The sequence below is a fragment of the Triturus cristatus genome, chromosome 4_1 (genome assembly GCF_964204655.1).
Source record: "Triturus cristatus chromosome 4_1, aTriCri1.1, whole genome shotgun sequence".
NCBI classification, from domain to species: domain Eukaryota; kingdom Metazoa; phylum Chordata; class Amphibia; order Caudata; family Salamandridae; genus Triturus; species Triturus cristatus.
The window spans coordinates 1176612354-1176629166 of record NC_140585.1 but is presented as its reverse complement, the minus strand read 5'-3'; the positions used below and the strand labels follow the sequence as shown (position 1 = coordinate 1176629166).

Here is a 16813-nt window from a genome sequence, read left to right as displayed (position 1 = left end):
AAAGGTGGTGTGTGATAAAAAAATAAATAAAAGGTAGATGTTATTTATTTTAAACTAAATAAAGGACCCACAGTAAAATACAGCTTTTACAAGTGTCCCCAACCCTGCTGAAGCAGCGCATCCTGTTACGTTAAAAAAAAAATTCTATTACTTGTCTTTTAGTTATAACGGGAACACTACAAACACCAGAATGAAAGGAAAATAGCAGAGCTGGGCAAAGCTACTTGCACCTGCTCTGGTATTTCTGGGGAGCAGCTTTAAACGTTCTGTGTTTGTGGCTTAGAGGCTCGTGGCGTTGTGGCTGAACAGTGCCTGCAATGCCCACTGCAGTAGAACTGTGTCTGTAGTGCCCATTGCAGTGGAGCGTTGTCTGGACAGTGCCTGTAGTGCATATTCTGCAGTAGAGCCGTGTCTGTAGTGCCCACTGACTGCTGTGTAACAGAGGCTGAGCAATGCCGCCAGTGCTCACCGCAGTATACCAGTCCCTCTAGCTTCCAATGCAGTGGAGTGGTGTCTGGAAAGTGCCTGTAGTGTTCACATTAGTAGAACCGTGTATGTAGTGCCCACTGAAGTGGAATAGCGCATGAACAGTGCCTCCAGTGCTCACCGCAGTGCACCAGTGCCTATAGAGCCCAGTGCAGTGGAGCAGTGCCTCCAGTGCTCACCGCAGTGCACCAGTGCCTATAGAGCCCAGTGCAGTGGAGCAGTGCCTCCAGTGCTTTTTCATTTATTTTTCTAAATTAGCTTAAAATGCACTATTTGCCCTTTTTGGTTTCAAAAACCTCTCAGAGGAAGAACCCCCTCCCCTGATCTTGACTTATATCGGTTGGGCTTACTTGGGGCTAACTTTTTTACACTTTGATAAATCACCACCTGCCACTGCTTTACTTATTTTACGAGCTCAAACAGATAAGGTGAATGCTTTAAAAAAAGAAAAAAAGACCATTTGGATGTCAAATGTGCTATGCATGAATGGTACTCAGCATTGTTATCTCGAAGTCTGTTATGAAGTTCAGTGATTATACTGAATAAGCAACTACCTATGTTATTATATGACATTGACTTCTCTTTATTAATGTAATAACTGTACTTTCACAACTGCTTTTTTAACCTTCTTGCTTTCTCAAATTTGCTTGAAAATGCACCATTTGCCCACTCTTTTTCAAAATTTTCTCGGGGGGAAATTCCCCGAACCCTCCTTATTCCGATCAGGCTCGTTCGCTCGCCGCGGTGCGCTCCACCACACATTTTACGCCCACCACACATTTTACGCCTCACCACTTTCAAATGTCACCAGCCGCCCCTGCTCTCACCCATCCATTATCCTACAAACCCCCACAGTGTGCAGTGCGGAAGGTGATCACAAGTGATGCAAATGTCTTTCATGTTTTGAATTTCAGTTCCAGGTCGCAAAGTTTTCTGCACAGAGGTGACTGCCCGTGGGGCTCTGGCAACCTGCCCTCAAGGTGAGAAGTCACACTTTGTATCAGTAGCGGGTGTGTGGCAACATGGGTGGTGCAAATTGGGTCCTTCCTGTTCCGCATTACACGCTAAAGGCCTATCGCGTTGGTACCCTCTTCAGGCTTCTACTTTAATGTTACTAGAAAACTCCATGTCAAATGCATGCTGTCTGGGACACCATGGCCTATTCCTGGGCTTTCTCTTTTCAAATCACTTTATCGTGTGTGTTAGTTCAATTGGTTTACAAGAGAGCGTGAGCCGGGAATGCAACTTTTGGAAAGCAGGTTTGCTAAATTAAAATACAAAGGTGGTAAATTGTGTCCCTGTTGACATGGAGTCATTTGGTAGCCTCATTGTAGGTCTTCTTTTAGAAAATCGTAGTCCCTAGTCATGGACAATTATTCTTATATGGGGATAAGGCTAGCCGGGGAGGGTTCCAGATAAAATGTAGCAGAGGAGGCTAATAGAAGAGGCTTGTTTGGGTGTTGAGCAGAGGAGTCTAGCAGAGAAAGCAGATTAGCAGAGGAGGCAACCAGAAGAGGCTAGTAGGAGAAGCTGGCTAAGCAGGTTAGTATATGTGGCTAGCAGCAGAATCTAGCACAAGCTCCCGATTTGTTAGTTTTTCAGGGAATGTTGAAGACTTGGTTGTTTCCGCTTTAAGTTCTTGGTTGGAATTGGGCAAGTATGAGGTTTAGTGCCAGGATATCCCTTTGGGGATGAGGATGCACTTTATAAATACCTTAAAATGAATAAACACATAACTAAATAAATACATAAATAAATGAATGAATAAATAAATAAATAACCATGCTCACAGGCCCTCAGGCTGCTTCTATCTTTAGCTTGTACTTCTTAAACACCCCCAATAACCCCTCAGAGATTGTTGATCTACACCTGGATACCCTCATTATGCCCTCAAGAACCCTAAGACTGTCTTCCGTCACCCCCAATAGCTGTGACACTCCCTGAGTCAGTCCTTAGAGAACCTCTGTTCCCTCAAATACCTCCAACAGCCTCTAAAAAGACGCTTGCAGCTGCCCAGAGTCTCAGCTGGAGCCCAGATCTCCCCTGCAGACACAGCCAGCTGCCACTCCAAGATCATCAGACAGCATTCAGACACCCCCATTCGGTCCTTATGCATCCCTGGCCATGGTGGATATTCAGAGATCTGCTTCTCAACTTGCCAAACATCTCCTGGTCTTCGGTGACTGGTTGTTTAAGTTGTTCCCTATCCCACCAACCCCCTGCTACTCCCTTTGGTAGTCTATCTTCACAGTGGTATTGAGGACCCGATGGATGTACAGAGTATGAAATGGAATGATATGTTTTCAATATATATGGCAGATCCATACACATGAAATCACAGAGGTGAACGACTCTATATCCATGTGCTATTCACAATGTTGCGTTTTCCTAATGGTGGGAGACATTATATTCTTGTACCAGACCACTGACTCCATGCAGCTCCAGAGGTGAAAGTCTTGGTATTCCTATAGCCATTCTTCTGAATCCATCTACCACTTGCAGTGAAAGGCTCAGTAAAACTTTACCAATGTCTTGGATCCAGCTAGCCCAAGAGGAGACAATCTCTGTATACAAGTGCCAATCCCAAGTCCATTTAGGTCTAGAGGTGACATTCTGTGTCGCTTTGCTACTTCCAGTTCCATAATATAAAACATAGCAACGTCTATTTATGAAATACATGCTATCCCCTGGGAATCAATTCTTGCCACATCTTAGCAGATGTTTATTGTTACCCAAGTCAATGGTACTTATTATTTCAGCATTAGGAAGATAAAAGGCTTACTCATATGGATGCAGGCCTGTGGCCATGGTTTTGTTGTATTAGTCAAGACTCAAAGCCCAGCCTGCCCTAAAGGTCAGTTCCCAAAGTCCATGCACCCCACTGGTGAAAATTAAAAAAACAAGAACCTCCATCTGGGCCATCCAGCTGCATTCCAGCCTCTCAGAGCATTAGTCAAGTGAGACAGCAGGTGAATATATTAGCCACATTCAAACTGCCTTGTCTAATAGTATTCCCCTTTCTTATTACAGGTTACACTCCATTTGCCTGTTCCTGTGGGATGGCCTGTGGCTCCTGGGACATCCGGTACCATAACACCTGTCACTGCCAGTGCGCTAGGATTGACTGGACAAATGCTCACTGCTGCAAAGTCATCTAAGCCATCAGTGGTCTGTCCCAGTGTAGGGTGATCACACTCTTTCACCCCCATTGTATGACTGGCCATGTTTAACAAATAAAAGCAATTCAAAAGCCTGATTTTTCATTTACTTGTGGAGGTCACTGTGTCAATTTTCATGGCAATAGATATTGGTGTTTCAGACTCTTCATTGCAAGTAATTCAATCAGTTTCATTTGATTGATCATGTGAAAATATAATGTTCTGATCTTTTAAGTAACATTGATACACTTTATCCAGTGACACTCAGTCTCCCGTGCACAGGACCACTCACCATGAGCCGTGACAGGCAGCCACTCATGCGCTTTCCACAAAGTGAGGCTCAGAGACAGGGCTCTGTCATGAAGCTTGACTTCATCAGGTGGTGCCAAGAGCTTTTGGAAGATAGTGTGTGTCAGTGGCGGCCGGTAATTTTGCCAGGGAGGGGGGCATTGGGCCGCACACACACACTCACTCACACCCATCCAAAAATACACATACATTCATACATACATACACGCACGCAACAAACATAAAAAAACATAAAACTGACTTTTTCTGCAGCTCTCCGAGAGGGAAGCCTTGGAGGACCTGGGAGGGTTGGGACTGCTGCCTTCCCTCATTGACTGACCTGAGGTCCAAGGCAATCAGTGACATTTCCCCTCATCAACGGGGGGAGGGCCTCAAGGCACTTTTGCCAGGCTGAGGAGGTTACACCCACAGGGGACTGTGAAATCCTCAGCCTGGCAGACTTCAGCTCAGGCAGCCAGGGGCCTGCACATTTAGCTCCTGGCAGCCTGACCTGAACAAGAAGAGTGTCTGTCAGGCTGATCTTTGTTCATCCTCACAGACACTCTTCTTTGCTTGGAAAAAGGTGGAGGTGGGTGTCGCCCTCAGCCCAAACAGCCAGTCAGCGGCTGTGTCTGCCGCAATATCGGGGCCTAATGGCAGAGCACTCCAACTAGCAAACCCGGAAGCGCACACAGGGTCGGACAGCAAGTGCCTTTGTTATTGCCAGCTCCTGCACTAGGGGCAGCGGATGGGAATGGCAGCCAACCCATAAGGGCGTGGCAGTAACAGACCAACATCTTCTTGTGTGCCCTCCAGGAACAGGGGGAATCATAGTACTAAACAGCCTTGAGCAGGCCGGCTTTGAACCCCAAGAACAGGCCCAGGGAAAAAGTACTTTTGAAAGTGGTGGGGAATATGAAAGTTAAACCATTTTCAGTTTCAGTTTCATTGATCTTTATTCGGATATGCACTATCCATAAAAGTACAAACATTTCTCACATAATTAATCATAAAAAGCATTTAAATTGATCCATCGTCTTTAAGTTTTAAGAACAGAGCTCAACTATAAAACAATTCAATGAAACATTGCAGAATTATCACGCATGTTCGATAGCAGCTTCATATGCTAAAGTGCCAAAGTGCAAATATGTCAGAAGATAGCAGCAAGGATGGACAAATTATTAAGTCACATTAAAAAGCCCTCAGCTACCATTAAAAGCAAACCACATGAAAAACAATGTTATAATCATCACAGGATTATTACCAGTATTGCAAATAGCAGCATCGTGTGAGAAAGTGCCAATGTTCAAAGTGCAAATAGAACTGAGAAAAATAGCAGCAAAAAGGGACAGACTTATTAAATTCCATACATGGTGCTCTATACGTCCAGATATCGCTCATAAACTATTTTGTACAGGACGGAAATGCTTGAATTTATATTGCAGAGTTGATTGGGTGCATTCTGTTTATAGGTGCATTTTATGTATATAGAATGTGCCCCGATCACCTCTGCAATACAAATGTAAGTTTGCAGCATATTGGGAGTACTGGTGTTAAATTAATAACATAAATGAACTTATTCTTACCTTGACGATCTTATCCTTGCACTTCCTGGCAAAGATGTGCATGCTGGGCACTAGCATTCCAGCTTAACATCATGGGGCAGATTTAGAAGCCCCTTGCGCCTTCTTGCACCGCCATTGCGTCACTTTTTTTGACGCAACGGCAGCATAAACAATGTGGCCGATTTACAACGTGACGCATCTAAGGAGATGTAAAGCCCTGCGTCACATTATACCTACGCCAGGTATAATGTATGTAGAACTGACACGGTGAAATTTACACCACTTCACTGCGTCAAAATCCCTCTGCCTGCTCAGACCAGACGTAAGGAATGGCGCAGGGCTTTTTGCATGGGACGCACCTATCTGTTGTGGCACATTGCTGGAGTTGGGTCACTTTCATGAGCAACTCCATCAATGCATCACTTTTGTGCCAAAAGATGCATCAGTATTTCTGACGCATCTGTTAATCCGTGCAGCATGGAGCACTGTATTGTAAATACAACACATCCATGGTGGCGCAAGGACATTTGTCACTGGCGCAAGGAAACTGATTAATCTATGCAGAACCTCAGTTCCTTGTAAGTCTGCCCCCATAAGAGCAGTGCCAGGATTGGCTGGGTCAGGGAAACACAACGCTAATTCAGAGATCAATGGAGCTGTGTCTCTGCTCTTCCTGCTCCCAGGTAGTGTTGATTATGGAAGTTTGAGCTATGCATGTCAGTCTGGCCACAGTAAAAAACACCAGCCAATCTGACATGCACCGTTTACAGAGCCTCCCATTTAGACTTCACCAAGACAGATAGCTGTGCAGCCACACCTCTACCCTAAAGGAACCATATCAATGGCGGCATGGAGTCTGTACGAAGTGTAGTTGCTTGTAGTAGGGGGTCAATGCCCCACGTTCCTATGGATGAGCCAACCTTGATTGCGAATGGATACCAATTTGATATTTCAAAAGTTGGTGTTGTAGATGTCCCTTCCAAATAGGGAATAGGTATGCTATGTATCAATGCTTTGTGAATTAAATTTGGTCAAAAAACATTGAAAAGTTAAGGAGACCTCAAAGGAGGTGCTAACCCATTCACAAAAGGAAAAAGGTCGTCATGGGACCCCTTAAACTTTGTGAATGAAAAAAAGGTTTGATGGGGATTAGGCAGAGGTCCAGGGGACCACTGCCAAAACTCAAACAAACAAAAAAAGGCTTTTCTTTTTTAATGCAGAACATAGTCCTTAAACTTTACCCTTTTTAACGCAAATAAGTTTCTAGGATGCATTTATATAAAAAAAAAATGCTTTATTTAAAAGAGATCAGAGACACAGTGGTCTGCTGACCCCAGCAGACCACATCCCTGTGAAGGCCTTTGCTCGTGGTCACAATTTGGTCCTAACTAATTAATAATCATGTGGTAGGTGGGATTACGAATTTGCAACCTTCTATGATTCAGACTTTTATGTGCCAAACTATTAATACATTGATTGGTTCATAAAATTCTTCATTTGTTCCAAAAAGACTGGATGGAAATTGTGACCAGTATTTTGCAATTAATTATTCGTACACCTGACTTCTAGTTTTTTCTCCTAATCCCTTTTATATTTATATTTAAGAGAAACCTCTGGCATCATTGAAAGATCTTTATAGAATGATGGCCCTGATCCAAAAGTCAGCCTTGTATAGCATGTCCATCTTATATGTATATTGTGGAATCTTCATTTCTAGGCCATGCATTATCCTCTTAGTGGTATGTCCCCTGCTGTTCAGCCAGAGTGACTGTGATGTAATTAGAATGCTGATGTGTGCCTTGTTGAGCGAATGTCAGTTGGAGTGCGTGGGCTGAGCAGCAAGGAAGCTACTCCCGGTGGGGCTTCCTTCATACGTACTTTCCCTGTACCCTGTGACTACTACCTTGAGAATAAACATATTTTGTTTTACCTATACTCCTTCTACCCTGCATCTTCATTTACCACATACACATCTTCCAAATCCAAATATTTTCCCACAGGGCACTCTTCCTACTCAAGTCATTCAAAATGAATGAATACCATCAGTATTGAATCACCATTCTGCTGACAACAAACTTCTTTAGCTCCATTACAATAGCCAACTAGCACATTATGGGCCAGATGTAAAAACCTTTTTTGCAGCCGCAAACAGGAGATCAGCCCGTTTGCGACAGCAAAAAAGGTTCCAGGCATGTACAAATGCTATTTTGCGAGTCACTGACTCACAAAATAGCATTTGCGACTTGATAGCAAGTCACCATGCCATGTACTACTGTTTTGCGACCGCATTTACGGTCGCAAAACACTTGCAATTTACCACCTACTTCAAGTAGGTGGCAAACCACTCGCAAACAGGAAGGGGTCCCCAGGGGACCCCTTCCCCTTGTGAGTATATGCGTAAATATTTTTTAAGAGCAGGCAGTGGTGCCAGGGACCACTGCCTGCCCTTCAAAATTAAAACTGAAAAGTCTCATTTTTGTTTTTTAAATGCATTCCATTTTCCTTTAAGGAAAACGGGCAGCATTTTAAAAAAAAAACTGCTTTATTAAAAAAGCAGTCACAGACATGGTGGTCTGCTGACACCAGCAGGCCACCATCCCTGGGAGTGCTAGTCATTACCAATGGGGCCCCAAATTGCGACAGTCTCATTAATATTCAGGAGGCATGCAATTTGCGACCCCATTGGGAATCGCAAACAGTTTCTAAGACACTGTTGTACATTAAGTTTAGCGAGTCCCAAATTGCGAGTCGCAATTTTGGGCAATTTGTGACTCGCTAAACTTAATGGTCGTACATCTGGCCCCATGTCATTTATCCCTTTTTTAATTAAAACTACTATGTGAAAAGCAGCGTTCTCATTGAAAGACTAACTAGAAGAACGCCTTATGATAGGTGTCTATGCACATAATTGTGTGAAGAATATTTAGTGGTGTAATACTAGGGGAGAACATTTTAATGCTTGTCGGGCTTTAGCTGAGTTCTCGAAATACCCTAAGCTTGTTCCAGGTATTTTCAAAAAGGGACAGACTCCGAAATCCTTCTTAGAGCACTCTTGACTCTGGTTTAGAAAGCACAGCCCATCACATGGCTATTGTCGAAGTCACAGAAACCAATAAGCACAAGACAATAAAATGAAAAGATAAAAATCTTAAAAGCAAATCAGAACTGATATAAACGAAGCAAGCATTTACTAACTCATGATTAGAACATTGGAATGTTGAGTGCTCCATTGAAGACAATGGAGTAGCTCCAGGCTTCTAACAGCTGGTAAAATCCCAGAGCGCCAACATTCCAATGTTTGTGTTTCACAGCAACAACAGTGAACAAAGGTCTCACGGAGCCCGAGGACATTTCAACCCCCTCCAGCTCTGTGAAGCGTTTGTTTGACTAATTAGAACATTATGCCCTGATGGGGAGGAATGTTCTAATAGCCTTATAGCCTGCCATTACTGAGCTATACTGGCCTTTAGAGGTCCACTGCATTGAGCCTTTAATGGCCGGTATAGCCTGCTTCAGTGGGCTATAAGGCTATAATAAAGTCTTGGTGGGAGAAATTGAAAAAAGTGTAATAATGGCTCGTCCTTTTTATCAAAATTGCAAAAAATCTAAAGCATCCGAAATCGAACAATGATATTAAGCACATAACTTTTTTTGTAGGCAATTGTACCACTTGCTTCATGTCCCTAGTGGCACAATTATGCCAGTAAAACACACAAGATGATGGACGGAATGTTGCACATTGGCAAAACATTCACTCCCAGTCACAGATCTGGGTTTAATCCATCGTTATTTTGCTCACCACGCCACCCCAGTTCAGACATGGCCATATGCAAATCAGTCTTGACCCTGTGCCTCATGGGAACAGTCCAGCCCAAACTGCCAAGCCATGTCTTCCCTGGACCGGAATCAAGCATCCTAGGACTGTTTCGGGGTTTCACCCCTCTTCAGTCAGGATAGCTTGACTCCAGTGGCATAGTGAGCGCGGAACCCACGAAGACCCAATTGGCAAGATGCTTTAACCACCTTGTAAGTCCCTGGTATATGGTACCAGAGGTACCCATTGGAAGGGTATTAAAGGGTTCACCAAGGCTCTGGCACTGTTTGTGCCACCCTGCGTGACCCGAGTGAAAGTAAAGTCTGCAGGGCTGTTACCAAAGCGTGCATGAGCAGCTTCTCTGCTGTGTGACATGTGACTCTGTGCTGTGTGACATGTGACACTTGGCACTGTCATGTGTAACAGAGTCACCTCACTGCCTTAAGGTATGTAAATCACCCCTAAGGTAGGCCTCCTAAAACCCAGAAGGCTAAGTGCATTACCTTAATGGTGAGGCATATATGTACAAACGAATACCTCTACAGTAGCCATTCAAGTTTACTGTAAGTGAATGGCGGTCCATAGGTTAACGTGGACTGGGTACCGGACAAAACTGAGAAAGCCAGCCGCATGATGGTACCACTGAATTTAGTCATGTTTCATATCAATTCAATTCAATTCAATTCAAAACACTTTATTCAATATTTAAAAAATATCATAAAAGTACAATGAACCATTTAAAACATCATCTCAATACATTTCATTTTACATTGACCTTAGGGAGAACATTTAACATCAGTTCATTCAATGTAACCCTCTAGCGTGTCTCAGTCTTATTACAACTCTAATAAAATTCATAATGCAAGCCAGTGTCAGTGGATTCTCGGCCCTTTGTAAATATAAATGAGCATCTTTGGCATGTCTAAACTTCATTTGTTTTAAAAACCTTACTAAAAAACGGCGTCTGGGTACTGAATAAAAAGGGCAGAATAGTACAAAATGAAGGGTATCCTGCGGAGACCTATTGTCGCAGCCGCAGGTACCCTTCTGCTCAACCGTAACAGTAAAACCAGGCGGGTCAGCCAAAAGATGATGTAAAAGGTTGAGCCTAAAACGAGTGATTAAAAATCTATATTGTGCATTATATAATAAAGCGAGATATGGTTCCATGCCTTCTGCTGACTTTAGTATGCTATAGGTGCAGACTGTGGGCTTACTTTCTTCTAAGGCCGCTCTGCGCGTAATCTCTTTTGCCAGAAAAATTCTTTTGATGCTGGTTTTATCCTCGGGAGTAATTGTTGTGGGTTCAGTAAAGAGATTCTTACAATCTAGCCTCTTCAGGGCACTCTTTACATAACTCAACCATGGGATACACATCCCCTTATCTCTGCCCATACAATCTCTAAATATTTGCCTACTCAGACCAGCCTCACTGTTAGTCCAAATTCTTAACCAAGCCATAAGCGGTCTAACTTTGATCAGGTCCTCCATATATACCCTTCCCAATTCAGCATGGGTAATATAAGCTGATGTGCTTTGTGGGATTTGTAAAACCTTCCTCAAAAATTTGTTTTCCTCAATTTGAATTTGTTGGGTATTTGCAAAGCCCCAAACTTCAGCCCCATACATTACTTTGGGACAGCAAATTGAGCCATATAGGTGCATGACCTGTTCGGGCGACCACCTGCCCAACCTACGTCCATAATTCATTATGGCCCCTGTTGATGCCACTACTTTAGCACTTCGCCCTTCAGTTAAAAATTTAAAATTTAAAAGCCCGTCAAATAAAACACCCAGGTAGGAAAAGGTTTTAACCTGTTCCATTGTGTGTGTGCCTATTCTATAACAAAACTTTTTACATGGTTTAGAACCTGCCAACAATACATATGACTTAGATAAGTTAGCCGATAGATCTAAACTGGCCATAAAACTGACAAACCCATCCAACAGAGTCTGGAGGCCTTTGGGCGTACGAGCTAAAAGTACCGCATCATCGGCATATAGCAACACCGGTACCGATCGTGAACCTACTCTGGGGGTATCTACATTCAATTTGCATAGTGCCTGTTCTAACCCATTTATATATAGTGAGAACAGGAACGGGGCCAGGATACATCCCTGGCGCACCCCGCTAGTGCAGGGGAAGGGAACCGTGGTGTCACCCTCCAAATTATAACGCACTTTAGCAGAGGTGTTCCAGTGGAGTGCTCTCAAGATGACTACTAGGCCCTCTTCTACCCCTAGTTTAATCATCAAATTCCAAAGCTTTTCTCTGTTGACATGGTCAAAAGCCGATGAAAGGTCCATAAACCCCAAATATACCGACTGATTACTTGCGATAGTATATTTAGCTGTTAATAAATAAAGCTTCAGACACTGGTCTGTAGTTGACCTTCCTGTTCTGAATCCGTATTGCAAGTCTGTAATTATATGGTGTTCATCAGCCCAGTCTAATAGGCGATTTAGGACAACTCTCCCCAAAACTTTCGCCTTCACATCAATTAGAGATATGGGTCGGTAACACCGCGGGTCATCCTTTTTTCCCTTTTTAAAAATTGGGACTATTGTGGCTTCAGACCAGGATCTTGGCATACCTGTGGCAACCGCTGTGTTTATTACTCATGTGAGGATGGGTGCCCAAAGATCAACCCTACTTAAGTAGAGATCCGGGGGGATGCCGTCCGGGCCTGGGTCTTTGTTTTGCGTCAGCCCCTTAATTCCCGCTACCAGTTCATCCACCGTGAATTCGGTATTTGTCGTCCATGGGCAATTTGCCCCCTCCCCCCTCGGTTGCTCATTTGCATGGTTATACAATAATTTGAAATGATCTAACCATTGCTCCGGGAGAATGGTTGTACCGATTTCTGGGGCAGCCGCATCCTGAAAGCAAGGGTTATTTATTATTTTCCCGAATGCCCTAGGATATCTTCTGTCTGCAGCCTCACGCTGATTTTCCCATGTCTGTGATTGAAGTGCCAGTTTCCTTAATTTAATTGCTTTTTGATATGCTGACCTACATTGTGCAATGCGCACCTTGTCTCTAGGGACTTTTTTTAAGCTTTCTTTCAATTCATTGTGAGCCCTAGAGCAATCTCTGTTAAACCATCTGGGAGAGCATTTCACTAACCCTTTCGCGGGGGATTTTAGTAGGCCATCTATGAGGTGTGCCATTGACTCAAATGCTTTGACCACCATAGGTCCCTCCAATGAGGGATCTAAACACACCCCAATCATTTCTTTGTCTTCCTCCATTAAGGATCTGTAGAAAGCATCCCTATCCACCTTGGCCCATCTGAGCCTTCTCCCTTGATCAATTGCCCTCAGTGTACTGGTTACCTTAGCACTTTTCTTTTTATTACAGGGGGACCAGTTCTTAATCCTCAAGACTAACGGATTGTGATCACTAAATATGCTCCATTCAATGCCTGCCTTATTTATCCAATCCCAAAAAGGGATAGAAACTGCTATGTAGTCTATAATGGAGCAATACCCTCTTCCCTTGAATGTTGGGGTAACTTCATGACCGTCTTTAGGCCCCACCAGATCTATTGTGTGCCTTAGTGTATGATTGTTCAAAACCCTCTCTAGCTCCGACCCAGCAGGGCTATGTTCGAAGTGCGGGCCTTTTTCCACTGTGCAACCGGACCAGGCACCCTCCGTCCATCTTAAATTGGAGCACAGATTACAGTTTAGGTCACCCGCTAGGATCACATACGGGGCCACTACTGTCTTCCTCTGTACTAGCTCATCGGTCAGTAGGTTATCTAAGTCTTGTATTATTGAGCTCTTCCCAGTCCCTACTGTGGCATTGTATACATTAATCAAAACAATATTAATCCTGCTTACTTCAAACCCAATGGTTTGTATATTAGCTGAGTTCCACTTCAGGTCAGTCCACACTCCTTCTAACTGTAGGTCCACGTATGTAATTAGCCCTCCCATTGGTCTTCCCGGGGCCATTTTCCGTGCGGGCACAAAAAAACACTTATACCCAGCAAGATGAAAGGGATTGTGGTCCAACACCCAGGTTTCCTGTAAACAGAAATACACGGAATCTACTGACATACTGTCTCCACTCCTGGTTATGGAATTTGGAAGCTAACCCCTGATGAATACAAGCCCCAGCTAGGCCCGCAAGAGACAAGGGTTCGCTCTTCTGTAACGAAATCTATAAGGAAGTTGGCACGGAAACTGCAAAGTACAAAAACAACGTTTATTAACCCTTAAGGGTGGTCCTACAATCCACACAACACTCTTCAGTATTGCAAGGAGTAGCACAAAGAACTTGCGTACATTGTCCCCTTTTATACACAACAGAGGGGCTCATAAGCGGGTGGATACAACATGAGGCCGAAGAACATTACCATTTATGGTCATTCTCGATACTGAATCAATACATGGGCGGAGCTAACACACTCCTTGGACCCGCAAAAACACATGGTCAAGCAAAGCTAATTATAACAGATGTGGTCAAGTCTGGGCATGCGCCAGACGGACGAGAGAGAGCTATTTATAAACTGTTGCTAGGCAGATTACAAGAGCAACTAACACAGAGGTCGGACTCTCCTCGTGATGAACACGTGGCAGCATGTCAATACAAAATGGAGTCCGGACTTCGGCCAACATAATGAGGAAAACACGATAAAAGGGAAGCATTAATGTTTTCAGTAAATGCTTAATCATAATCTGCTTTAATTTACAACAGACGACCCTTTCAGCATTTACTGAAGACATCTGGCTTCCAAGAATAATCATCGTATATATCAATTATCATCATTCCTTTAACCTCTTTAGCTAGACCCTTCTGGCGGGCAACATCGGAAATAGCTTTCTTATCTGGAATGCAGAATGAAATGCATACGGAACAGCACAATGGTCCACATTGAATACACATACAGAAAAGGAACAGAATTGCTACAATAATACAGAGACCAGTTAGAACCTTCCAACCCCAGGCAGTAACCAACGCCCAAAACCATCCAGAAAAGGACCAAGTGCCGTTTTCTGTGTGGATTTCAGCTGCTATTTTATGCAGCTTGTTAATGGCGTTATAAACGGATGGCGTATGATCAGGGATGAACACACAGCAGCTACTTCCAATAATTTTACAGGCTCCTCCTCGATCAGCTAGCATTACATCCAATACCATACGATTCTGTAATGCAACAATCCTAGTAATTTGTAATTCTTCCGTAAGATTCCCAAGAGCAGCAGCAGTCTGATTAGTCACAGCTTCTACCACTCTCGTTAATCTTCGGATCTTCCTACTATTCAAAGCGGCTCCAACAAAAAAGAACAATCCTAAGTTAAAATCAATATACTGCTGCAAGCTGGTATCTGTTTGATCCACCTCATCAATTGATAGAGTACGTTTATATCTATTTACAGTCACATTATTCAACAGTTTTAGATCCTTATGATATGACGCGGGTGCTAAGAATACAGGAGGTAATAGGAATGATACATAGCATACCCCAGACCACCCAGCCGGCAAACGGTAATAACCTTTATTTCCACATACAAAGTAGGTATTATGGGATGCTAGGAAGGTGCTGTTATTTAACCCATCGATGTTTAACACGGTTATACAATCACTGACACCAACAGGGATAAAACCCACACTCTGGACACACAGGTCCGCTTGGGCTTGTGCTACTTGGATTACGAATTTGTCCTTCCCCACAGCGTCTCTGGTGTTCGTGAAGATATAGGGGATGGATTCATTGTCCGGTCGGTACTCTTCCCATTCCCAAATTGTCCCATTCGCTTGTGGATATCCATTCTTGTCCTGATGGCATTCTTTATTAAGTCTGAAAAGCAATCGTCCCACTGTCGGTTTCCGAGTGGCAAACAACAAAGTGTACCAAGCTCTACAAGAGCCATTGTGAGAGAAAGGAAGTGGTATGAATGGCGTACCTCCTTTCTTCTGATGGGCTGGCATCATCCCACATATCCAACAGTTCGTAGCATTTGTAGCAACGTGGGTGTGATGCAGCATCTGAATGAAAGTGTTATTCAGATAGGACTGTCGATGCTTCAACTCTTGATATGGCAATGTATAAAAGTAGTGCTCCGCAGGCACTGGAGTCGTCAATACAAGCGTCTCTCGAGCAGGAGTTGCCTCCTCCACAAACCATGTGGTTATACCAACGATAGCTACTGTTAGCAGGAACCCCAACGCACAAAGAATTTTCTTCTTCTCCATGTCAAAGGAAACAATACCCTGATATCTTCCTGAAACTAAAAAGGTCTGTCAGAACTCTTCCCCTTGGGCAGCGGTTGATTTCTTCACCAGCGGGCCAAGACGGGTGTCACTACACTAATGCAGGGCTGATCCCCCCCCCTTGCCTCATCGGCTCTCCGTTTCACTAACCCAAGGGCCGTTCTGACAGTATGTCCCGGTACTGGAAATCTCACTTCCTTGGTCGCAGATGATATCGCCTTCCTCCAGAAGTCGTGTGGTCCGAAAAGAGCTCCTCAGTGTCGTTTGGCTCTGCAGCACGGCCTGTCTCTGCTGCTAGGATGTCTCGTTGATCGGTCAGCACGGCAGACTCCACCAATCCGGGCGGTACCTTTCGACAGTGCAAGGAATGGATCCAATTCTTCCTGTTCGAGACTCGCACTGCCGTCCTCGTTGCAAGAAGAACTTGCTCAGGTCCGACCCATCTCGGCTCCAAACTGTTCGATCTGTCGAAAACCTTTATCATTACATGATCTCCAGGCCGGAGACCATGTCCTTCGCCAGTAGACCGATCAGGGAGCGCCTCTCGGACCTGTTGATGAATAGAAACCAAGTTATCCGTTAACTGTGCCAGATAATCACTCATCATCACACAAGGTACATCATACACAGCCTTAGGCCTTGGTGGACCCCAAATATTCATTGGGCGTCCAAATACAATCTCATAGGGTGTAAGGCCGGTTCGAGAGTGTGGCACCGACCTAATTGACAATAACGCCAGTGGCAAGGCGTCTGGCCAAGTCAAAGATGTTGAAGCTTGGATTTTGGCGATCTTAAGCTTCAATGTACCATTATATTTCTCGACTAGTCCTGCAGACTGAGGGTGGAACACGGCGTGGAACTTCTGGGTGATGCCTAGGCCCTTCAAGACATACTTTATAACATCCGCTACAAAGTGAGGGCCATTATCACTCCACAGAAGTCTACAGACGCCGTATCGGGGGAAAAACTCTTTCAGCAATAGCTTCGCTGTAGTCATTGCAGTATTGTCTTTCGCAGGGTACGCCTCAACCCATTTACTGAAGGCGCAAACCACTACTAGAACATACTTCAAATTGTTACAGCGCTCAAGCTGGATGTAATCCATCTGCAGAACCTCAAAGGGTGCAGTGGGTGTCGCAAATCCTCCTGCTGGAGTTCGAGTGCCTTTCCCTGGGTTATACTTCAGACAGATCATACAGGTCTGCACCACCCTCTTTGCCGTGCTAGCAATCTCTGGATGCTCCCAGACTTGGGTAAGCAATTTCACAATTGCGGAAGC

General features: G+C 44.1%; 1 protein-coding gene across 1 annotated transcript in view; it reads left to right on the top strand.

The window, feature by feature from the left end:
- Positions 1 to 3753, top strand: part of LOC146856296 (resistin-like) — a 31861-nt gene extending 28108 nt beyond the window's left edge. The window contains exons 3-4 of the mRNA XM_085654396.1: positions 1401 to 1466; positions 3517 to 3753. Coding sequence (XP_085510522.1) covers positions 1401 to 1466; positions 3517 to 3644 — 194 coding nt within the window. The 3' untranslated portion in view covers positions 3645 to 3753. The remainder of the gene's footprint in view (positions 1 to 1400; positions 1467 to 3516) is intronic.
- Positions 3754 to 16813: the final 13060 nt, after the last annotated feature.